Source organism: Oncorhynchus tshawytscha, linkage group LG09 (genome assembly GCF_018296145.1).
Source record: "Oncorhynchus tshawytscha isolate Ot180627B linkage group LG09, Otsh_v2.0, whole genome shotgun sequence".
NCBI classification, from domain to species: Eukaryota; Metazoa; Chordata; class Actinopteri; order Salmoniformes; family Salmonidae; genus Oncorhynchus; species Oncorhynchus tshawytscha.
In genome coordinates, this window is record NC_056437.1 from 32417786 (window position 1) to 32443453 (window position 25668).

The 25668-nt window shown below is 43.4% G+C and overlaps 1 protein-coding gene across 1 annotated transcript; it reads left to right on the top strand.

Annotated features, from left to right (window-relative positions):
* Nucleotides 1-25668, top strand: LOC112257818 (spectrin beta chain, non-erythrocytic 4). The gene is made up of 19 exons (XM_042326819.1): nucleotides 1-1073; nucleotides 11538-11801; nucleotides 12422-12652; nucleotides 12934-13023; nucleotides 13286-13564; nucleotides 13784-13914; nucleotides 14143-14347; nucleotides 14620-14865; nucleotides 15236-15370; nucleotides 15695-15936; nucleotides 16666-16804; nucleotides 17692-17776; nucleotides 18589-18818; nucleotides 20477-22053; nucleotides 22255-22318; nucleotides 22473-22720; nucleotides 23002-23172; nucleotides 23338-23380; nucleotides 23742-25668. Exons 1-19 carry the CDS (start codon nucleotides 945-947, stop codon nucleotides 24054-24056), a joined length of 4824 nt encoding a protein of 1607 aa, XP_042182753.1. The 5' UTR covers nucleotides 1-944; the 3' UTR covers nucleotides 24057-25668.

Here is a 25668-nt window from a genome sequence, read left to right on the forward strand (position 1 = left end):
CTCACACAGCGGAGTGTAGCTGAGAGACAGGGACTGCAGCAGCATGCACCAGCCGCGTCTGATCTGTGTGGTGACATGAGGAAGAAGAACTGGGAAGAGGATATAGCGTAGCAGCGTCTTACACAACCCAACCCCCATGCGTACGGTAGCTACGTCTCTGCTCTGCAGCAGTGGCAACGGTGCATTTCAAGAGCGGACAGCTTATGTTATCTTCCCACTCTGACTGCACTGCCTCTGCATCCATCCCATTCACTCTGTTCCTCCCACTCCACCTCTTCCTCATCCTCCCAACAACGGCATCATTAGGCAGGACTACAGACCGCCCGGGATCACTAACGGCAATCACTGGATGCTCAGGTTTGCCCTCTCTGAAGGAGTCGTGGTGGAGATGCTAAATCATCATTACCTCCATTAACAACCGGATTCTATTCTAGCTCAGGAGACAAGGAGAAGAAAAACCACCCCAAACAACGAAAAAGGAGTCTTAGATGTTTGTGACGATCTTTGTCGGCGCTGTTGGGTAGTTGATTCGTTTCTTCTATTTGCTTGATTGTTTTTATCTTCTCTGAGACTGGCTAGCAGGCACTGCAGCACCAGGAAGGACTGCAGGAGCCGTGAAGGGTAGGGCATGAGGACCCAGGGGCGAGCCAGCGGAAGGGCTTGAGCTACCATTGCTGCCCCTGCTGCTGCTGAGGTGCTTATCTTGATTTTTTTTCTCCAGAAAGGGCGGCTGGTTGGGGTGGGTTGTGACAGTGCAGGTACTCAGGACCCTGCAGAGCAGAGTGGGTGGCTCTGGCATAGAGGAGCCAGGCAGGGAGGCAGGACGTCCTGTGGGAAAGGAGGAGAGAAGAGAAGAAGAAGGGCTGGCTCAGGCTCGGGCCCCTGATGGTGGCTATTTTTATCTCCCCTAGCTGAGTGATTGGGGACAGCCGGTAAAGGGAAAGATGCTTATGGGTGCGGGACGAGACACGGCGCGGGATGAGGCCCAGAAGCTTCACCGGAAATGGCTGAAGCACCAGGCCTTCATGACCGAGCTGGCCCGCAACAAAGAATGGCTGGCCAAGATAGAGCAGGTGAGTGGAGAAGGGAGGGGAGAGGATAGTGGGAGGAGGTCAGAGAGGGCAGGTGAATGGAAGGTGCTGGGGGAGGGTAGTGTGAGCACATGATTGAGAGAGGGTAGTGGGTGTGTGCGTGGGGGGGTAGCAGTGTGTGTGTGTGTGTGTGTGCGTGTAAAAGGGATGATGGGCGATAAGACACATCGGTGGATGGGGTGTTGGGGGGCTGTGTCATTACTCCATTTTGATTACTTAGCCATGAGTAAACTGTAAACACATTTTGTTATATGCTTCTACTAAGGACATCCAGAATTTCAAGTTCAAGGTTAGAAATGTGAAAGCCGTATTGTTTTCTGCATGAATGGTGCAGTAAATCATAAGAAAGGTATTTTTCTATTGCCTTTTCAGCTACGTACTAACATTGGATTCTATTTGCGCAGTGTTTCCTCCTCAAAATATTTCTTATTAAGAATTGGATGAAACCTGTGAACAACTTGACAGCAAGTGGGCAATCTCTCAAACCTGTGTGATACTGCCAACATTCACGGCCTTGTTTTATGAATATACCGCCCAGTCTTTATTAATAGCGTAGTTCTGTACAATAGGAAATTGTTTGTATGGTAACTAGATAGGCCTACAGCAAAAACATTTATTTAACCTTTACTTAACTAGGCAAGTCAGTTAAGATCAAATTCTTATTTACAATGACGGCCTACTCCGGGCAAACCCTAACCCGGATGACGCTGGACCAATTGTGCAACGCCCTATGGGACTCCCAATGCCAGCATCCCAGTTCTCCACTGCTGTCAACAGTGAATAGAACCCATACCTGGGTCGTGTTCAGTAGAGAGAACATTTTTCGAAACAGGAAGAAACTGGGAGGTACTAGCTGAACTTGTCCAATAAGAACAAGCGTACTTGAACCACACTGCTGCAGAGGCCTGGTGGGAGGCTCATGTGGGTGCTCCATATTTGAATCAGTTGATTTAACCCAGAATTCCAAAATGACCCCTAGCCCCTACACCTAAGGCACTCCTGTGGAACTGGAGGATGGTATAGGTGTAAGTAATATGACACAAATTCCACATAGCCAATCAGAAGGCCTGGTGAAGCAATTGCCATACCCAATCCTTTCAGATCTACAAGGGTTAAGAGTCCATTTAGAATAAATGGACCCATTCCAGGAAATGGTCTGTGTGGTTTGTAAAAGTTTTTAGTGCAAGTTATTTGATTGAGTGCTAGGCAATACTGTGAGAATTAGCTTATCTAGCCCACATACCCTTTTGAATGCTTTCTTGACCACTGTTGCGTCAATTTATTGAGGCCCATCAAGAGAGAAATACAATAGATTGGATGTGAAAACAGCACTCGATCAACATGGTATGTAGGATCTAGCTAACTAATTATTGTGGATAACACCATTTTAAAAGCTCTATGAGTTAGTTAGATGTCTTGACGTTAAACATGAAATGTCCTGAGATTTTTTGCAAGAACTTGATTTAACCTCAGTTTGCGTACATTTTAAGATTGATATTTAACAGATTTCAATGCATTCTGGTAAATCTGTTTTGTTATTGTAGAGGTGTACTGAAATAATTTATTCATCAAGCTCATAAGCAGAGTATTTATCTTTTCACTTCCAAAATTACATTGAATGTTATGGCATGATAAACTCGATCATCTCTAATTTACTAAAATGATTCTGTTGCTATATATCCAAATGCAGAAGTTATTGATCACACATTTCATTTAAATCAAAATGATTTACCACTGAGATGTTAATATGATGTAGCAGAAGTTAAACGTGAAGTGGTGAATGAATGATTGAGACTGAGAGCCCCTCGCCATACCATACGTATCAGAATGCTCACATGGCCATCTTGCTTGTCCATGCATGAAATGTGTCATGCAGTGTACCATGCAAGAGTCGGCCCCCCTTCATGAGCCTGATGCTGCTCAAGATTCTGTCCTGCAGCCAAAGGCAAAAGGGCTTTGTAGAGGATCCAGGTTTGACGCCCTTTTCATAAGCACGTCTTTGTTTATTCTAGATGTGGCTGTAAAATTAAATTGGATTATATTATAATAGGTGCAGTGAAATAACTGATCAATCCCTAGGGGAATAAAAGTAGTCAGAGGAGATGTCCTTAGTTGGAGCTGCAGTACCAAACAGTTCGTCTCCATCCGTCCAACACTGACGAATCTTTGGAAAGGCCAGGGACATGTTCACTAGGACATAACGTTCTACTGAACAGTCATGCCTCTCTGTCTTGAAGAGTAGGGATTGGAGCTGGTTCTTAAATGGTTGATTTTTGGGAGTGAGGATGTACTCGGTGCTGGTGTGTCTGTTTGTAGAGTAGCTATAATATGTACATGCATTAAAAAGCCCTTTCATATTCAGTATCGGATGTTAGTGACATACATTTCATACCTGTGTAAGATTTACTATCTTGGATGAAAGCATCTTACAATTAAGTATGCATTGTTTGTTATTTACATACATCTACAAATGGCTGTGAAACGTCTACTAGTTGCACAGAGAGGCCCTAACTCTAGAACAACAGCTCTGGTCAAAGTGAAAATGGAGTGAAAAAGGATACCAGCTCTGCTTCGGAATCGTCAGGCTATTCGTTTAACCTCTCATGCCAGACACCAGATAGATACAGTACATCGAATGAGTGGACATGGAGTGCAGAAGATGGCTGCTCTGTCTGTGGTGAATGCATCCACAAGGCTGACTAGCGGGGTTTCTCAAGGGCTCTGTCTCTGATAGCCCCCACACAGAGTGTTACAGAGACCCCCATGTCTCGCTACTCACTAACATCACTTAATCGGCCCCCACCTCTCCTTCTTCCTCTCCCTCTCTCGTTACCTGGGAGACTGGGGAGAAAAGATTACGCTGCGACCTGGTGCGATTAGAAAACTCTGTCCTTTTGGAAGGGTTACCGCCCCAGCCCCATGCCTCTGCTCTCCCACTGTACTTACTCAGCAGATGGGCCTGAGCCCCAGCTTGGAGCTCTGAGCTGGGGCTGGGCATGAGCTCGGAGCTCTGATCTAGTCTTAGGACTGAGCTCGGACCTCTGAACTGGAGCTCTCTCTGTGGAGGCCTCTTCAGTCCCCTGGGGACGCTTGTCTGTAGCAAAGAGAGGACTCTGGGTTTTTACTTAAGGCTGACCTTGTGGCAATGCTTTGCCAATGGCTCAGGGGTCAAACGCTGTGTATACATAGAGACAACACAAAAATACCTATCCATTTTACACTGTTTAACATACGCAGACGACAGGATCTCATGTCCGTTGATTTGGTCTGGTGTAGCTATTTTTAAAATATTGGTTTCTGAATTTTAGTCATGGTGTTGTTTTGGTTTCTCAGAGTAGTAGCTAGAATCTATCTACACACCAGTGGAGGCTGCTGAGGGGAGAATGGCTCATAATACTGTCTGGAATGGAGTATAATGGATGGAATGGAGTGAATGGAATGGTATCAAACACATGAAAACTATGTCTTTGATACCATTCCATTTCCTCCATTCCAGCCATTATTATGAGCCGTTCTCCCCTCAGCAGCCTCCACTGCTACACACCCACTTGAGAAGCCATGTAGAGTGATTCCTCACGAAACCCAGACAAAAGAAGACCATGATTTTGGGGATTTTCACAAAATGGAACCTTATAATACTCCATTAAATAAAGGATTGTTGACAAATATTTGACATTTGTATCTCAAAGCATAATTGAGAAATAATTTATTAAAGTTGCCATATTAATTATGTTTTGGCCTTACCCAGGCCTCCTTTAATACTCTATAGTGTTTCATCTGTAGGTGCTACAAAGCAAACATTAGTGTCATATCCCACTGGGCACAGACATCAGTTCAATGTCTAGTTTTGATTTACATTTGGTTGAGTTGTCAACTAATGTGAATTTAATGTAAAATCAACAAAAAATGTCACCATGTCATTGGATTTAGGTTGAAGGTTGGGTGAATAAAAGACTAAATGACCCTTGCGTTGATGACTTTTTGCAAATCCAATTCATTTCCCACGTTGATTCAATGTCATCACAGTTTTTTGGTGTTGAAATGATGTGGAAACAGCATTGATTTAACCAGTTTTTCCCCAGTGGTATGAAGCTTTACCGCTTGAGCAAGCTTTACCGCTTGCTCTGTAATATGAGTAGTATTTGGATTTCAAAAAGTTATTTTTTTACATTACAATTATTGGCACCCCTGTTTTCAATAGTTTGTGCACCCTCCCCTTGCAAGGATAACGGCACTGAGCCCTTTTCTACAATGTGTTATTAGATTGGAGAACACAATTGGAGAAATCTTAGACCATTCCTCCATACAGAATCATTGTCGGAACTAGAAGCACAAGCATTTCGCTACACTCGCATTAACATCTGCTAACCATGTGTATGTGACAAATAAAATTTGATTTGATTTGATTTAAATCTTTCCAGATCCTTCGTCTACCCTTACGGACTGCCCTCTTCATTTCAAACCACAGGTTTTCAATGGGGTTCAAGTTCGTAGACTGAAATGGTCATTGCAAAATGTTGATTTTGTGGTCAATTATCAATTTCTTTGTGGATTTTGATGTGTGTTTGGGGTTATTGTCTTTGTCTTGCTGGAAGATCCACCTGTGGACAAGCTTCAGCCTCCTGGCAGAGCCAACCAGGTTTTTGGCTAAAATGTCCTAGTTACTATGTACTTGGTCGAGTTCATTATGCCGTTGACCTTAACAAGGGCTCCAGGACCAGCAGCCCCATACATCAAAGATCCACCACCATATTTTACAGTAGGTATGATGTTCTTTTCTGTATATGCATCCTTCGTTTGATACATACCTGCCACTGCTGTGTGGCTAAAACCTCTACATTCGTCTAACATGACCATAGCGCCTGTTTCCAATCCAGATGTCAATGCTGTTTAGCAAACTCCCAGTGTTAACATTTGTTGGTCACTCTTAATAAATAAAAAATTCTGGTAACCCTTACAAAGAGCATATTGACATGGAGGTGGCATCGAATTGTAAATTAAGGGATTTGGTGACCCCGAGATGGGACCGAGTATTGCAATTCTCCAACTTTGGCCCTTGGATTTTACTTTGCCTCCAGAACCGTGGGGACAAGATACACATGCATCCTCTATCAGGAACGTTTATGTCTGTTCCAGATGGTTTACACTTCTTAAATTGATTTAAGTGAAACAGGAAGCCATGTAAAGCCACAATTCAATGTCTTAAGTTAATGCAGATTTAATTTTGTTTGATTTCATTTATAATAATGTTTAGGGTGGCCAATCATTTGGACACCTCTCTTTTTGAGAACAAAAGTATTACTTATTAAAGAAAAAGTCTTCATATGAGCAATTTATATGAGCAACTATTAGTGTAAAATAATATATAATGGTTTTTTTTAGCATAAAATATTGCTTAGTATTTGTGTTATTTGTTTATACATAATTTTTTGCTAATCTTTATCAATCGTGCCACATACACATGGTGTATGTGTGTATGTACTGTAGGAATGTATTGGTCCCATGTCTAATGTATTGCCCTGACATCCCCCTCTCCTTTGCTCTTCCTCACTCTCCTCTCATATCTCCCTCTCCTCATTTTTCTATCTTTCTGTCTTTCTCATTTCTCTCTCCTCTCCATTTCCTCTCCCCTCACACTGATGTCTCTTCTTCCTTCTCTCTCCCTGTGTGTCAGTGAAGACGAGGGAGAGGGGAGAGAAAGAGACCTAGACTGCTTTCTGCCGGCTCTGCATTATGAGAGGAGGAGAGAGAGGCAGAGAAAAAGAGAGAGGGAGAGAGAGCGAGGGAGCAGTTAAGCAGAGAGACTGTGCCAAGAGGAGAAATGCAGCACTGCATTATGAAAGCCACAGGATAGGCCCAGTTTGCTCTGAGAAACCTATAGGAGAGAGCTATACAGGAAAGAAGATGAGAGAGCGAGAGAGAGAGAGAGAGAGAGAGATAGACCAAGATTTACAGGATGAAATATGTTGTATTCTGGGTTACTATGCATTTCCCTGCAATAGTCCAGTAGATAGCAACACCAGTTATGATCATTTAGTAAGGTATTCATAACAAAGGACCAATTTGATCCAAGCTTTTCTTCAAACGGGGTTGACTTGAAAACAAACATTGCACTAGGCAGGTCTCTTATTAGACTTTTGGTTTTGAAGGTCTGCTACGTGTGTACAATACAGGACTTTGTCAGTTTCACTGCACATTTTCCCTTTGCTTCCTTATGGCTGACTGACATTCAGTGGTCCTTGATAGAGATGACGAGGAAACGTCTGATATGAACGCTTGTCATAGGAAACACCTCCTGTTCCTCTCAGTCGGAGCATGGGAGGAGACTTTGCATGCGGATTCTATTTCAGGAGACTTGGAGTGGAGCCACAGAGAGAGCTCCATCAACAAACACACACACATACATACATACATACATACATACATACATACATACATACATACATACATACATACATACATACATACATACATACATACATACATACATACATACATACATACATACATACATACATACATACATACATACATACATACATACATACATACATACATACATACATACATACACAGAGAGCTCCATCAACACACACACACATACATACATACATACATACATACATACATACATACATACATACATACATACATACATACATACATACATACATACATACATACATACATACATACATACATACATACATACATACATACATACATACATACATACATACATACATACATACACAGAGAGAGCTCCATCAACACACACACACATACATACATACATACATACATACATACATACATACATACATACATACATACATACATACATACATACATACATACATACATACATACATACATACATACATACATACATACATACATACATACATACATACATACATACATACATACATACATACATACATACATACACAGAGAGAGAAGGAAAACGTCACAAGCTTTGATCTCTCTCTCCACATCTACACTCCCCTACGTATTTATTTGGAAAGTGAAGCTAAGATGTTTAATATGGCTCTATACCACCATTGTGGATTTAAAATCAAGTGTTTTATATGGGGCAACAGTACAGAATGCCACCCCTTATTTGAGGGTATTTTCATATATATCTCTGTTATACCATTTAGAAATTAAAGCGCTTTATGTATCCAATCCCCCCCATTTGAAGTTACAGTGCCTTCAGGGAGTATTCACGCCCCTTGACTTTTTCCACATTTTGTTGTGTTAAAGCCTGAATTTAAAATATATTCAATTGAGATGTTTTGTCACTGGCCTACACACAATACCCCATAATGTCAAACTGGAATTATGTTTTTAGAAATGTTTAGAAATTAATAAAAATTAAAAGCTGAAATATCTTGAGTCAATAAGTATTCAACCCCTTTGTTATGGCAAGCCTTAACAAGTTCAGGAGTAAATATGTGCTTAACAAGTCACATAATAAGTTGGACTCACTCTGTATGCAATAATAGTTTTTGACATGATTTTAAACACTAACATCTCTGTGACCCGTACATACAATTATCTGTAAGGTCCCTCAGTCGAGAAGTTCATTTCAAACACAGATTCAACCACAAAGACGAGGAAGGTTTTCCAATACCTCACAAAGAAGGGAACCTATTGGTATATCATTTTTTAAAGAAGAAGCAGACATTGAATGTCCCTTTGAGCATGATGAAGTACACCCAGTCACTACAAAGATATAGGCGTCCTTCCTAATTCAGTTGCCGGAGCAGAAGGACACCGCTCAGGGATTTCACCGACATTAAAACAGTTACAGACAATAATGATGAGTGAGAATGTTACAGAGGCATCAATATCATACCCCCCCCCCAAAAAAAAATGCTAAACGCTCCCCTTATTGGTAATGGTGAGAGGTGCATGTTTTGGGGGCATGATCTTTGCGCATCTGTAACTTTCTCACTCATCGTTATTCCAGATTCATTCATGATTTTCACGTTTGCATCAACATTAGAAGTATTAAGAAATATGTTATATTCTTGTTTACAATAAAAGTGACTCCAAAATGACACAATACATTATTTACCATTCAGTTCTATTGGGCAGATCATAATCCAAAACACAACCAAAACAATCTGTACCATGTATCCAAAAGGTTTGCAGTGTCACAAGCTTTGTAGTCATTGCATGCTAGGAATATGGGACCAAATACAAAACTTTAACTAAATGTAATACACTATAAGTGAATTTGTCCAAATACTTATGGCAACTTCAAATGGGGAGACTAGATACATAAAGTGTCCAAACAGTAAACAGATACACTACATGACCAAAAGTATGTGGACGCCTGTTCTGTGAACATCTCATTCCAAAATCAGCTCTAGCAGGGAAGAAATTTGACGAACTGACTTGTTGGAAAGGTGGCGTCCTATGACGGTGCCACGTTGAATGTCACTGTAATTAAGGCCATTCTACTGCCAAAGTTTGTCTATGGCGATTGCATGGCTATGTGCTCAATTTTACACACCTGTCAGCAGCGGGTGTGGCTGAAATAGCCAAATCTACTACTTTGAAGGGGTGTCCACATACTTTTGTATACATAGTGTATGTATGGAAATACCCTCAAATACCAGGTGACATGTTTACTGTCGCTTCATACTAAACATTTGATCTCAAATCTAAAATGCTGGAGCAAAGAGCAAAATTAAAGTTCTAGCTTCCACTGTCCAAATAAAAACGCCTTTTGACATTTCTTGGGCCATTGTGGCCTTCCTCATGTGTTGACTTAGATTCAGGGACCAAGATTATAAATTAACCACACATTTGTTATAGCCCAGAGATTGAACAAAAGATGTGACATTTGGGGTTGTCTTGATGTTTTTGACCAGACATAACATCGGTTGTTCATTCAAAAGGTATTTGTCTTCTTTTTCCTAAACAACCTTTTAGTTAGGGTCATGACCTTTAAACTAGGAGTGATCGGGTTGTTTCTCTGTTTTTAAACAACTAATTGACCGACGTCGGTTAAATTATTTGGATTCCATTTCTTTCAGTTTTTTTGTGTGAGCTCAATCCGCACATTGCAGTTTCTCTAGAGATAACTCATATCCAGCCTGAACTGTGCGATGTAGTAGGGAGTTGTAGTTTCCAACAGGCCAATATTCTACATAGTTTAGTGCATAAAATGGGTAATTAACTACAACTACAATGACCATAATCCATTGCTCGTCTACTTGTCCAGTCTATTTCTTTTAGGCCTGCTACATAAAAGTATGCCTTTTTACTTTGAAGAACTACAAAATAGGGATTTTGTCAGACAGCATAGGCATCAGTTCTATATAAATGGGATGACTTGGAATTAAATAATAATGTAATCAAATAAACAAATGTAATATACACAACTGAAATATTTGATTAAAGTAATGTGAATAAATGATGGTTAATAAGTGATAAGCAGTAATGGGCAGTCACTACCACCATGGGACTTTGATTGTTTTATTTATGTGTTGTTAAAGCATTCAACCCACATAATTGAAAGCGAAAACCGTGATTGTTTTTTAGTAATCGAACCGAAACTGAACCAACCTCAAAAAGCATTAATTGCTCAGCACTACTTTAAACAGAGACAGTGCTGTGCTTTTCTGTGGTGACTTCAAAGGATTATGCTTTGAATGACTGGGAGCCATAGCCTTTTATTGAGACACTGTAGACTTGTGTGCAGACACAGGATGATTTTCATGGAATTCATGTAAAATCAACCTAAAATCAACCCGATTGGAAAAACCTGCCCTACAACCAAGCATCTTTAAATGGCCACGATGAACATAAGTATGACATTACGGAAGATCAATCTACCTACGCATAGACAGCAATAGAGAGACATGAAACATTGTCTATGCTTCAATCTGCTGCAGTCATCCTGCACATTTCACACTATGCTTTGTTAGTCAGATCTGGTCATATTAGGCTTGGGTTTAATCATTTCATATTTTCTGGCATTATGCACTAAAGAGTAGTACTGTATGGAGATTGTAGCCTATATCTGAGAGATTTTCAGCATACTGTACTAAACGAGGCAACAATCAGCACAGCCAGTGAGTAACATCCCTCCAAGGGAATACTGACATTATACTAGTGTACATGTTGGAGAGAACCATGACATCTCTCAGTTGAGAAATCCGACTGTTCATTACTTTATTTAACATCAGAGTTTGATTTTATCAAAGTACCAGCAGGGTGCCTTTACCGTTACGATAATGGCATATGATTTTTTTTAAACGGCATATCAACTGAACTACCTTATATTTAACCATACAAACAGTGAAATTAATTGTTGGCCATGTAAATGACAGTAGTTAGGATAAATAAACTAAAACTAAGAAAATAACTTTGGGCGTGCAGATACTGTATGTAACCACCGTTCTCTCTCTCTCCTCTATGTGCCTTCAGGAGGGTCAGGAACTGATCGATGAGAAGCCGGAGCTGCGTTCGGTGGTTCAGCAGAAGCTGGAGGAGATCAGGGAGTGTTGGACGGACCTGGAGAGCACCACCAAGGCCAAGGCCCGGGCTCTGTTTGAGAACAACAAGCCAGAGCCGGTGGTGAAGAGCTACTCAGACCTGGACCACCAGCTCTCTGGCCTGGAGAAACAGCCCCCTCAGCTGGAGCAGGCTCACCATCTGCCCACCTTCAATGAGCAGCTGCATAAATTCCAGGTGTCTATCTGTGGAGGCTGCTGAGGGGAGAACGGCTCAAAGTAATGGCCGGAACACAGCAAATGGAATGACATCAAACACCTGGAAACCATGTGTTTGATGTATTTGATACCATTCCACTGACTCCGCTCCAGTCATTACCACGAGCCTGTCCTCCCCAATTAAGGTGCCACCAACCTCCTGTGGTGTCTGTTTACTGTTATAGGTTGTTTTTTATGTTTTTTGTTTAAAGGCAGTTATTTTGTGACAAAGACTTTGTGCTTTGGACAACTTATATCAGAACATGGAGACTACATTTAAGATTTCAACTACATGTTCAATGAGTTTATGTAATCTTTACAATCCATTCTACTGTCTGTTAATGCTATAGAAGCCGTTGTTGTGATTGTTCTGTGCCAAGTTCCCGCCCACCAGCCACTAGGTTGGTTGACATTAAAGAATGCACCGTATGCTTTGTTCTTAAAGCCGTCTAACCCATTACATAACGTTGAAACACCACACACACATAAGAAAATAGCTGAAAGTGCTGTTCAAGCCCATGTGCTGTGTGTTTGGGGCATCAGTCTCTCATCATCTAGCTCTAACATGACCTTTCCTTCTCTCGGGCTGGCCTTCCTCAGTCTCAGATGGGGGACTTGTACAAGGACGTAGGGGAACTAGGGTCCCTCCAGGGGGTGTGCCTCCCCCAGCGAGGCAGCCTGGAGAAAGGCAGGGAAGGAGAAGGGGGCGAGCAGCCAGCTGTGGTGGAGACCCGCATCGTGCGCCTCATCGAGCCCCTGAAAGAGAGACGTCGCATTCTGCTGGCCTCCAAGGAGATGCATCAGGTCGCCCAGGACCTGGAGGAAGAGATAGTGAGTGACTGACACACTTCATTACTCCATGGTGCCTCCAGCCTTTCTTACTCTCTATCTATCCCTCTCTTCCTGGCATAACTTAATCTATCCATATATTCAGTTTGTTTCTATCCTATAGCCTCATAAGGTCTCTAATATGTTTTTCTAAATGTTTCTTATGTTATGTGGCCAAAGGTTTAATATGTCTCCCATCCTTGATCAATTAAACCACCAGGCTCTCCTATCAATGAGATAGGTATGTACAGACAGTCACTGATGACAATTTGCTGATGTTATAGCTGTGGATCCAGGAGCGGCTTCCTCTGGCTTCCTCTAAGGATTACGGCAACAACCTGCAGAGTGTTCAGCAGCATGTCAAGATCAACCAGGTGAGAGACAGATTACCTCTATACAAGCACACAACACTATCTGCTCACAGCACAGTATCAACTCAATCACTAGCCTTGCTCAGCTCAGACCTTACACTCCCCACAACACTAAACCATGGTTGTGTTCAGTAGGGAACACCGCCACACACTTTTGGTGAAGGAAAACGATAGTACCTCCCCAGATACTACCTCCCCATTTCACTCTGTTTGGAGGCGTTTTCTTCCAGCTGAACATGACCCCTGTCTCTTATTGGTCCGTCAGACGCTGCAGAGGGATCTGCAGGGTCGCCGGGCGCGGGTTGAGGAGGTGTTGGACCGGGCGGGGATCATTGCCTCTCTGCGGACCCCCGAGGTGGACTTTGTGCGCGAGGGGGCAGGGCACGTGCGTCAGCTTTGGGAGGTGCTGAGGCTAGAGGCGGAGAGGAGGACTGTGATGCTGGATGTGGTGCTGCAGGCCCAGCAGTATTACAGCGAGGCGGCCAAAGTCGAGTCCTGGCTGGCAGGCCAGAAACTGCACCTCATCAGCGAGGAGAAGGGTATGGTACGTATTGCTGGCATGGTATCATGAGACTGAACTGATAGGGTGGGCATGAGACTGGCCCATTGGTTAGTGCACAGTGCTCCAGGAGGACTTTTACCATCATTTGTCTGCTGTGCCTTTCTTTTACAAACAATTTACATCTGAGTGATGGTTTGTTTGTAAAATGTATGTATCTGTGAACAAGGATTTGGTCCCTAATATGAGGTCCCTCTTGTGTAGGACGAAGCAAGCACCCTGCAGCTGCTGAAGGAGCACCTGGCCTTGGAGGCGATGGTGGAGAACTACGCTGAGACAGTGGGCATGCTCTCCCAGCAGTGTCAGAGGCAGCTGGAACTGGCACACCCAGACAGGCACGAGGAGACACACTGACAGTCACTCTCAGGCTCAGACTAGATCTAAACACATCCTTCAATGATACCCACAAACAACGGCTAATTTATTAGTGGAATTTTACCATAGACCATGGAGCAAATAAAATGATCTCAGTTTGTATAGGCTACAAAATGTCAGTGAATGATCAGTTCTCTTACTGTCTACTGTGTAAACATCACCCTCAATATCCCCTCTCTCTGTGGCAGTGAGGGGATCACCAAGCAGCAGTCCCACATAGACCGTCTGTACGTGTCTCTGAAGGACATGGTGGAGCACAGGAAGACCAAACTGGAGCAGCAGTATTGGATGTACCAGCTCAACAGAGAGGTGGAGGAGTTAGAGAAGTGGATCACTGAGCGGGAGGCTGTTGCCAGCTCCACTGAGCTGGGCCAAGACCTGGAAGATGTCACGGTCAGTCTGTCAATCAGTCAGTCAGGCAATCAATCAATCAATTGATGATTCATGTTCACAATCAGTCCCTGGCAAATGGCATTGTCATGTGTTTATTCAATAAACATCATTTTATGTGAGTATTTGAGTTTTCAAGTGCACCATAAACACAGAACTGAGTGAGACAAAACAAAATGCAATAAAAATAGCATCAATGAAATGAAAATGTGAAATATGATACATGCCCTCTATAACTTTGGTCCCAAGCTTATTTTGGTCTCTCTCTCACACAGATGCTACAAGAAAAATTCACCAAGTTCTGCTCAGAGACCAACAGCATAGGCCAACAGAGGATGGAGCAGGTGAATAAGATGGTGAACGAGATGATAGACTGCGGCCACACGGACGCGGCCACAATCGCTGAGTGGAAGGATGGACTGAACGAGTCATGGGCCGACCTACTGGAGCTCATGGAAACCCGAGGACAGATGCTAACAGCATCATACCAGCTGCACAAGTTCTTCACCGACTGCAAAGAGGTATAGCTCAGTGTTTCCACAATATTATTTTCTAGGCGGGGCACATAGGCCCCCAAATCAACATCAAGGTCCTCTTTAACCAAAATATTTAATTGAAACCAATTGAATCAAAATAAATGTAGGCAGAGGGAAACAGAGCTAGGCAGAGAGGCCTGAGCTGCCTGTACAATGGTGAAATAAACCCTAGTATGGCTCGGCTGGATATATATTAGATAACATCAGACAGCGTAATGTTTCGAGCTGCTGGTAGACCTTAGACAGTGTAGACACTGTGGTCCTGCCATTGTCCTGATGTGTGAGGTACTATTTCTGAGGGTCTTGTGATGGTGATGATGCTGTCTGTCCTGTGCTGTGCTGTGCTGTGCTGTAGGTCTTGGTTCAGATTGCGGGGAAGATGAGGCAACTACCAGAGGTGAGGGCGTGCCAAGCCAGCATCGCCAACCCGGCCACGCTGCAGAGGCTCATGCGCTCTTTTGAGCACGCCCTCCAGCTGCTTGTCTCACAGGTGAGTGTAAATTCCTCTATGACCTTGAGGAACATCAATGCTCTCTGGATCTCCTCTAACACCCATCAGTCAAATAAGTAATTATCCTGGAGGGCATAAGTATGTTACAGATGTTAACCCCAAGATACACAGTGGAGCCGTAAACAGAATAGCATTATGCGCACAGTAGCAAAGATGAAAGATATTGTGCACGAACTCGAGTCATACTTTTGCCTCAACCTTAGCTAGCACACCTGATTAACTTGGCTGTAAACTAAACTGACGACCAACTATGATTAGATGATGATTTGAGATGACAGAGGCATGTCCTGTGTGGTACTCCAGGTAAGGCAGCTGCAGGAGAACGCGGCCCAGCTGAGGGCCATCTACGCCGGGGAAAAGGCAGAGGCCATCATGAGCAAGGAACAGGAAGTGATGTCAGCATGGAAGGAGTTGCTGGTTTCCTGTGAGGCCAGTCGCGTGCAGGTCACCTCGGTGACAGACAAGGTCCAGTTCTTCTCAGTGGTGCGTGAGCATCTCATGTGGATGGAAGGCATCATGGGACAGATTGGAGGGGACGACCCCAGGTAAGTAATTGAAGGTCTCCTTACCTGAACTGAAGTCTAATTGTCAGCCATTTTGTTAATCTCATACCTCTGATACTTGACTTGAGAAATAGGCTCTGCTTAATTTACGTGTAAAAAATAACTGTATCTGTAATGTATATGTAATGTTCTATTTTAGTTACCATTTCAGCACCCCTAGTTGAGCTAATTCCTTCTTGGCTTGCACATACTGTAGGGTGTATGGTCCCATTCATGTTATGCAATACAGCTCTCTTTACTGCCTAGTTTAAAAATAAAACGCTTAGCCACCTTGACCTGAATGTCTTCTGCCATTCAATTTTTGTTTACAGTATTTAAGTAGTCCTGACTCTTCTTTTAATTTATGTATGACAGGATGTTCACATCGCTCATTTACTCTACTTTCTACAGCTAGTTTCTCAGTACACAAACCAGGCACTTGGCTAACATTTCACACATACACTTTACATACTACTGAACTAAGCCGGGCCAGCCTGTACTTCGCTGGCATGTTTACAGTATGTATCCACCATATAGTTACTAGAACCATGCTGGAAAGGACGACTTGAAAATAAAATATCCAAGCCAGCACAAGAAAGTATGGTTCGAACCGGAACGATATAGTGTTATAATGGTAATAGGTCCCTCTCTTCACTGGACTCTTCTTTTCTGACATTTGCATGGTGTGCTTCCCTCCTGTCTGACCTGGTCCTATGGGGTGGCTTCTGCCAGGGATTCGTCCTCTGCGGAGGTGATGATGAAACAACATGGTGAGCTGAAAGCCAAGATGGACGGCCGCAGTAAGACCCTACAACAGTGTGTTGAGCTGGGAAAGATCCTGTTGGCCGCAGGCAACCCAGCAGCTGAGGAGGTCAGCATCACACACAACACAACACAACACAACACACTGTATGCACCAAAACCACACAGCCTCACATTCAACACAACACTGTATGCAGCAAAACAGCACAAGATTCTGTTGGCCGCAGGCAACCCAGCAGCTGAGGAGGTCTGCATCACACACAGCACACTGTATACACCAAAACCACACAGCCTCACATACAACACAACACTCTGTATGCAGCAAAACAACCCAACACTCTATGCAGCAAAACCACACAGCCTCACATGCAACACAACACACTGTGTGCAGAAAGACAGGTTGAATAAACGTTGTTTCCACATCATATCAACCCCAATAATGTATGTGATGACATGGAGAACTCATTGAATTTGTAAAAGGTCATCAACATAAGGGCATTTCGTATTTTTGTCACCTAACTTTTAACCTTAATCCAATGGCGTGACATCTTTTGTTGATTTCATGTTGAAATATTTGACAACTCAACCAAATGTGAATCCAATACATGTATCACTAGCCACTTTAACTATGCCACTTGGTTTACATACTTATCTCATATGAACTGATCATCTGTGCCCAGTGGGTAAACTTACACTGTGTATGACACAATGCAGAACAAAACCATATTTCAATCATGCATTTGATTTGATTTATTGTATTTGATGTAAATCAAAAAGAACAATAGATATTGTATCATGCAGTGTGTCTAAAAAGAACAATGATGTGCGTCAATGATGTGCGTAAGGAGGTGTATCACTTAACCTCATATGATGATGAATGAGATTCTGTGTCAAGACTGACTTAAAATATTTTGATAAATTGTCATTAAGTTACATTTCCTGTAATCTTGAATGCACCCCGACTCTCTCTCTCACTCTCTCTCTCTCTCTCCACAGATAAAGGATAAGTTGGACACACTCCTGGCTAAGCAGAAGGATCTCTCTGAGAGATGGGACAAACACCAGGAAAAGCTACAGCGCAGTGAGTGACTCACTACACTGTAAGGCACTGTGGAGGGAGCACAAAGAGCTCTCAGGCAGCACTGCAGAATTTTTTATATGGAAGGAAGGAAGGGCTCGTGCTCAAGAGAAGTACTGGTTTTAGATCGTGCCTCAGCGAATGGCTTTCACTATGAATATTTATGTGTATGTGTGTGTGTGTGTGTGTGTGTGTGTGTGTGTGTGTGTGTGTGTGGGCTTCAACAATCATTTCAACGTGACTAGACTAGACGACACGTTACAAAACAGTACAGCCATTTTTTTCTTGAGCGGGAGGGGGGCGGAACTTAATTACAAATAATATTTACACTGCAAATTGGTCACAATAATCCCAAACAGATATAATATTTGACTAAAACATAATCATTTCAAACCTTGCTTAAATTTGTATATGATCACGTCTCTCTCTATTACGTGTGGGAATACTTGGGAACAGAAATCCAAAATGTAAATCACTTGGAGCTGATTTCCTGTTGTTTTACAGTCTTTTATGTCCCCAAAAAATAAATAATATATACTTTTATATATATAATTACTTTTGGCTCAGAAAACGTGGGGAGCCAAATAAAACCACTGGCCGACAGGGCCGCGAGTTGGGGAACCCTGACCTAGCACTAGAGTTGAGATAACCACCTGTAACTTTCATGTAAATCATTCATGGATGTCAGAGGGAGACAAATTCATGCCCATTCAGCATAAATGTGTACAGTATATGAGCTTTGGTTAATGTTAAATTACTTTGTTATAATAAGAACTATCGAATTGAGCATGCCCATCTCTTCTTCTTTTCTACAGAGAAGGATCAGTTCCAGTATGCCCAGGAGACGGTGACGGCGGAGGCCTGGCTGAAGGCCAAGGAGCCGCTAATCAACTCTAGCTCCAACTCCAGGGAGGCTGGGGGTGCTGGAGGAGAGGCCCAGGCTCAGACTGACGAGGTGGAGCAGCTCATCCTCCGCCACGAGGCCTTCCGTAAGGCTGCAGCTACCTGGAAGGAGCGCTTCAGCTCACTGAGACAGCTCTCCAACGTAAGCTCTTCTTTAGATAGATACAGACAGTCTACTGTAATGTACCACTGGCTCGTCATTGTTGGCACTGTCTGGTGACAAAGCAGATTTACTTAAGTCTTTGCTTATGTCTGTTAACTAACATCTAACATACAGTACCAGTCAAAAGTTTGGACACACCTACTCATTGTTCTTTATTTTCTCTACTTTCGATTTGTAGAATAATAGTGAAGACATCAAAATTATGCAATAACACATATGGAATCATGTAGTAATCAAAAAAGTGTTACACAAATCAAAATATATTTTAGATTTTAGATTCTTTAAGGTAGACACCCTTTGTCTTGATGACATCTTTGCACACTTGTTATTCTCTCAACCAGCTTCACCTGGAATTATTTTCCAACAGTCTTGAAGGAGTTTCCACATATGCTGAGCACTTGTTGGTGGCTTTTCCTTCACTCTGTGGTCCAACTCATCCTCCTCGCTGCTTCACGGTGGGAACTACACATGCGGATATCATCCGTTCACCTATTCTGCGTCTCACAAAGACAGGGTGGTTGGAACCAAAACAATCTCACATTTGGAGTCATCAGACCAAAGGACAGATTTCCACCGGTCTAATGTCCATTGATTGTATTTCTTGGCCCAAGCAAGTCTCTTCTTATTATTGGTGTCCTTTAGTAGTGCTTTCTTTGCAGCAATTCGACCATGAAGGCCTGATTCACACAGACTCCTCTGAACAGTTGATGTTGAGATGTGTCTGTTACTTGAACTTTGTGAAGCATTTATTTGGGCTGCAATTTCTGAGGCTGGTAACTCTAATGAACTTATCCTTTGCAGGAGAGGTAACTCTGTGTCTTCCTTTCCTGTGTCTGTCCTCATGAGAGACAGTTTCATCACAGCACTTGATGTTTTTTGCGACTACACTTCCAAAGTTCTTGATATTTTCCGGATTGACTGACCTTCATGTCTTAAAGTAATGATGGACTTTCGTTTCTCTGCTGATTTCAGATGTTCTTGCCATAATATGGACTTGGTCTTTTACCAAATAGGGCTATCTTCTGTATACAACCCCTACCTTGTCACAACACAACTGATTGGCTCAAACGCATTAAGAAGGAAAGAAATTCCACAAATTAACCTTTAACAAGGCACACCTGTTAATTGAAATGCATTCCAGGTGACTACCTCATGAAGCTATTTGAGAGAATACTAAAAGTGTAGAAAGCTGTCATCAAGTCAAAGGGTGGCTACTTCGAAGAATCTCAAATATAAAATATATTTTGATTTGTTTAACACTTTTTTGGTTACTACATGATTCCATATGTGTTATTTCATCATTTTGATATCTTCACTATTATTCTACAATATAGAAAAAAAATAGAAAAAAATAAAGAAAAACCCTTGAATCAGTATGTGTGTCCAAACTTTTGACTGGTACTGTATCTGTTAGGATTTTGTTTTCTTTCTTAGTCAAAGGGTTTCGTTCAGACGTTTGATTAAATAGCTTACAAGACAAAAAAGGTATTTTAAGTACAGTTTGTCCAGTCCTCCGGGGTTTGGGGCGGTCTCGGGAGCGCAGGTGCTCGTAGGTCACGGGTGGTGTATCTGTTATACCTGATAATTGTTTTGCTGTTATGTTTTTCATTACTCTTCACTGCAATCTTGACTTTCAGGCAGAGAAGCTGAGAGAAGAACAGAGCAGCAATCCTGCCCCAACGCCACTCTCCAGTCGGAGGATGTTCCCATCATCCTGCCTCACTCCGACCTTTCCCCTTGCTACCTCAACTCTGCTGAGGCAGACGGTCCAGCTGCATATTGAGCCCAGGCCCAAGCAGACTAGTCTGGGGATGGCTGCCTCTGCCTCCACTGCAGCCCAGAGGTTGGGTTCTACCATGGCCAGCTACACTCCTGTCATGAATGGCTCCAGTTACCATGGACTGGACCATCAGAGTAGCAGCGGGGGGTTGGAGAGTTCTAACTACCCTGGGCTAAACCATCAGGCCTGTGGAGGTGTGGACAGCAGCTCCAGTTACCTTGGAGTGAACCATCAGACTGCCCCCCTGCCAGTGGATAGTTCTGGCTACCTTGGACTGAACCATCAAAGCAGTGGGGGTATGGTTAGTCCAGGCTACCTACCTCAAAATCAAAGTAGTGGGGGTATGGGTAGTCCAGGTTACCTGCCGCAAAATCAAAGCAGTGGGGGTATGGGTAGTCTAGGCTACCTGCCGCAAAATCAAAGTAGTGGGGGTACGGGTAGTCAAGGCTACCTACCGCAAAATCAAAGTAGTGGGGGTTTGGGTAGTTCAGGCTACCTGCCGCAAAATCAAAGTATTGGGGGTATAGTTAGTCCAGGCTACCTTGCGCAAAATCAACACAGTGGTGGTATGGGTAGCTCAGGCTACCTTGCACAAAATCTAAGTAGTGGGAGTATGGGTAGTTCAGGCTACCTGGCTCAAAACCATCAAAGCAGTGGTGGTATGGGTAGTTCAGGCTACCTGGCTCAAAACCAAGGTAGTGGGGTTATGGGTAGTTCAGGCTTCCTTGCGCAAAACCAATGTAGTGGAATTATGGGTAGTTCAGGGTACCTTGCGCAAAATCAAAATAGTGGTGGTATGGGTAGCTCAGGCTACCTTGCACAAAATCTAAGTAGTGGGGGTATGGGTAGTTCAGGCTACATTGCACAAAACCAAGGTAGTGGGTGTATGGGTAGTTCAGGGTACCTTGCGCAAATCCAAGGTAGTGGAGGTATGGGTAGTTCTAGCTATCTGCCTCAAAGTGGTGGGGTCATGGACCCCAAAATGGCATATGCGTGGCAGCATCTGAAAGCCGACTGCATGCAGCCCAGGATCAACCATATCCACAAGGCTGTCAACCCCCTCCTGGAGGCCAGCAGGGCGCAGAGGGAACAGTTTGGGGACATCCCCATGGTAGACATGATCGGACCAGAGTCCGGCCTGGAGCTCCTCCATGGCAGGCTTCAAAGGGACCCCCGCGGCAGCCGCTCCGACCCTCAGATGGACCACCTGCGGCGGGAGAGGGAGTACAAGCTGGGCCGCCAGACCTCCAGCGAACAGGAGATCCAGGCGCGGCTCAACGAGCTGCCAATGATCGTGCGTCAGGAGCGCTATAGGCGACGCCTGGAGAGGCAGTCGTCCAGCGAGCAGGAGGGCAGTGGGAAGGCGAGGACACCAAGGCAGGACGACTCCAGCGACATGGAGTCAGCCAAGGAAGGCTCTGACAAACGCTCAACGTGAGTCCAGGACTGCCTGGTCATAGCCTTAGCAGTGATTCCCTGTGCTGTCTGTTTTTGTGGCAACTCATTTCACATGCTCATTACAAAAACAGTTGTGTCTTGTCAGCAATGTCCACTGTGAACCAAATGCTTTGATTTGGAAGGTTTTGATTATATTCCCTGTTTGGTTGACTCATGGCAGAAACTGTCTCATTGCAGAGAGAAGAGAGCCACCACAATGGCTGAGATTGTGGAGCAGGCCCAGGAGAGAGAGGCAGCACAAGTAAGTTATTTCACATGGATTTAACAGTATTTCCTATTTTGGTACATTTATCTGGTGCACATTTTATATTTAGTTTTTGTATAGTGAAGATACCGTTTGTTAAGCCACACAGGCCGGATTTCTGAATGACACACCTCTCTCCTGTCTGTTCCAGGCCAGAGGGGAGACGTACCGCCCCACCAGCAGCCTCTCAGCACCTGTGACCTACGAGCGCCCGCGCGCCCGAGACCGCCCCAAACCCCGCAGGAGACCCCGCCCCAAAGAGCTTGAGGAGAAGCGGCGCTCTCGCTCGGCTCCAGCCCAGAGTCCGGCGCAACTCTTGCCGCCCTCACACACTGCCCATAACGAAGGCTTCCTGTACCGCAAACACGACTTTGAGGGCCAGCAAAAGAGTCCCAGCAGGTGGGCTATCCACTGACTCACACACACCACATACCACACCACACACTTTACCACACCCACCCTACTACACACCACACACATAACACACCATAATGCACACCCCACCACACACCCCACCAAACACCACACAACACACCCCACCACACACCGCACAGAATTAAACGGTTACTGTAGATCACTAAAGAATGTATACAGTACTCTACTGCCATACTCTATGAATGAACTTTGGGAAAAAGGAGAAACACGCATATGTTGCACAATAAGCTGTTCTTGTTTTGCAGTAAGTCGTGGGTGAACTTGTATTGCGTGTTGTCAAAAGGAGAGATCATTTTCTACAAGGACGCCAAGAGCATCACCACACCTTACAATGAAGAAACCCCACTCGACCTGAGCGTCTGTATATGTGATAGCACCATGGGATACAAGAAGAAGAAAAATGTCTTCGTTATCAAGTATGGCTTGATGAAGAGGATATTTTTTTACTCCAACTTACTCCTTATTATAGCATATTATTATTTTGTTCACCTCAAAACTTTTGAGTGTCTTTAAAATCCCTGACTAGAGAATAGACTCTTGGTAATTCCATAACAATGACTCTCTCCTTTCTTCTCCAACAGGAAAAATGATGGCAATGACTATATTTTCCATGCAAAGGATGAGGTGAGAATGCCTGTGATGGAAAATGAACATGTTTCATCTAATGTCTTAACATCAATGATTTACTCCTATTAGAGAGCTAGATAGGCCACCTCTCTGTGCAGAACTCCTCTCTAAGTTTCTTCCTACAGTAGGTTCCTTCCTTCTAGGGAGTTTTTCATGGCCACTGTGCTTTCGCTTCTGCTTTGCTTGCTCTTTGGGGTTTAGACCGGTTAGCTGTAAAGCATTTTGTGAACTCTGCTGATGTAGAAAGGACTTTATAAAATAAACTTATTTTGATTGATTTATTGATACAATTACTAGTCTTGCTTCTTGGTTTTGTAGAATCCCTAACATTCCCATGTCTCTGGGTGCACTGTTGCAGGAGGACCTGAAGGCTTGGGTCACTAACATCACCACCAGTATAACTGAACACGAGGAGATCGCCAAGTGGGACAAACCCACGACCTCGTCCACAGATCCCGACCGCTCAGAGAGGAAAGAGAAGTCAGAGGGTGACGCAGATGCCAGGTCAGAGAGATCTGAGATGGGAGGAGAGGTGGAGGAGGAAGAGAGGTCTGAGAAGGGAGAGGGGTCCGAGAAGACAGGCGAAGGCTCCGAGAAGGCAGACACGTCGGAGAGGGGTGAGATGGCAGAGGGAGGGGCAGGGGGCTCCAGCACGTCAGGGAAGAGCAAATGATCCCCGCTAAGTGGAGGAGTGGACTGCATCCAACCATCTGCCCGCTCCATCCTAACATTACCCTAAGACACCAGACGGTGGTGAGCAGGCGAGACAGAGGGAGAGTGTGTGCATTTTTGTGCATATCTTCTCTCTCTTTCTCTCTCTCTATATCTCTCTGTCTCTCTCTCTCTCCCTGTGACATCCTGAGGCTTGTGTCCTTGGACTACCTAATGTTAACTGTGACAGACTGATCTTTCAGCCCATATCCCAGGCAAAATACATCAATGCTTGTATTGCATTTTGGCCCTTGCTGGTAGGTTGGAGGATGGTGGAGATGAACCAGCGCCACCGTGTGGTCACAGGCATTCGTCACAGTCACAACTCATTGATAATTTATCTCTTGGATTCACAGCATCTCTCAGTATATATATATATATATATAATATACCTATGACTGACTATGTAATGCTCTAGAAAAACCCAAGCAATGGTGAATGAAATGTCTCACAATATTTTGAAAACGCTTTTTTTCTGAAGCAATATACTTTTTTATTTCTTCTCTATGTTTGAGAGAGAGGGAAAGGAGACAAGAAACAGTTACTTATTGTTAATTATATGATTGGTCACATTCATCATCAGCTTGTTTCCAGCAGGTCAGCAGCACCTTAAACACTTTCAACACATCTGTGTATACTCAGCATATTGACATTTCAAACTCACCTCATCTCTATATCTGAGTCATGCTGTCATGATGGAATGCTGGTATTACCTATGTGTGTTAATAATGGAATTGATCAACACACGTGTTTCTCTTCTGAACGTTTGGATTAATCGTGCACAGGCCCATGGCATGCCAGGAATAAAGGTGAACTAGGGTTGCCGACGTAAGCAAAACTCAATCACCCCCAAGAGTCTATTTGAGGAGGCAATGCCAAACTTAACCCACTTGTAGTGCCAGGCCTGTGTCTACATCTCACTTATTAAATCTAACCATCCATGGCATGACATTGTATAGTGCACCTTTTACTTTAATGAAAAGTAATGTTCTTCATGGTCTTGAAGTTGACCAGTTCTGAAATGAATTTGGCTGTGCAATAATTTAATCTAAAGGAAAGTACTGTGTATAATGCTAAAATCATGGTATAATTCTGGAATCCTGAAGAACGTTCTAAAGGCTTCTCTTCGGGGATCTTAAACTCTCCCCACATGAAGTATGGTGATAGGAAGATATGTTTTAATGACAGAGCAGAGAAAGTTCCCCACATTACAAGCCCAAGTCAGACATCCTTCATGCTTCTTTCAAATTATATTTGATCTGAGACAAGAAGCAGTATAACCTCATTGCTGTTTTTATTATATTACTGCAATATATTTCATAAGGATTGTAATTGTTGCACTAGTGAAAATACAATAGTAACATCAATATTAGATGAACCTCAGAGTATATTATTAACTACTTCTCCCTCCCTGTTTTCTTTCACTCTGAGTTGAAACCAATAGAAAACAATTGTCAGTCAGAGGGGATTTATCTAGTCATGAAATTGTACATAAGCTACATGGCCAAAGGTATGTGGACAAATGCTCCTGAGTGGTGCAGTGGTCTAAGGCACTGCATCTCAGTGCTAGAGGC

Excerpts from the sequence above, each read along its gene's own strand:
- LOC112257818 (XM_042326819.1), top strand. The coding sequence starts at position 945 with ATGCTTATGGGTGCGGGACGAGACACGGCGCGGGATGAGGCCCAGAAG. Across the intron at positions 1,074-11,537 it reads GGCTGGCCAAGATAGAGCAG|GAGGGTCAGGAACTGATCGA; the intron begins GTGAGTGGAGAA and ends ATGTGCCTTCAG. Across the intron at positions 14,348-14,619 it reads AAGACCTGGAAGATGTCACG|ATGCTACAAGAAAAATTCAC; the intron begins GTCAGTCTGTCA and ends TCTCTCACACAG.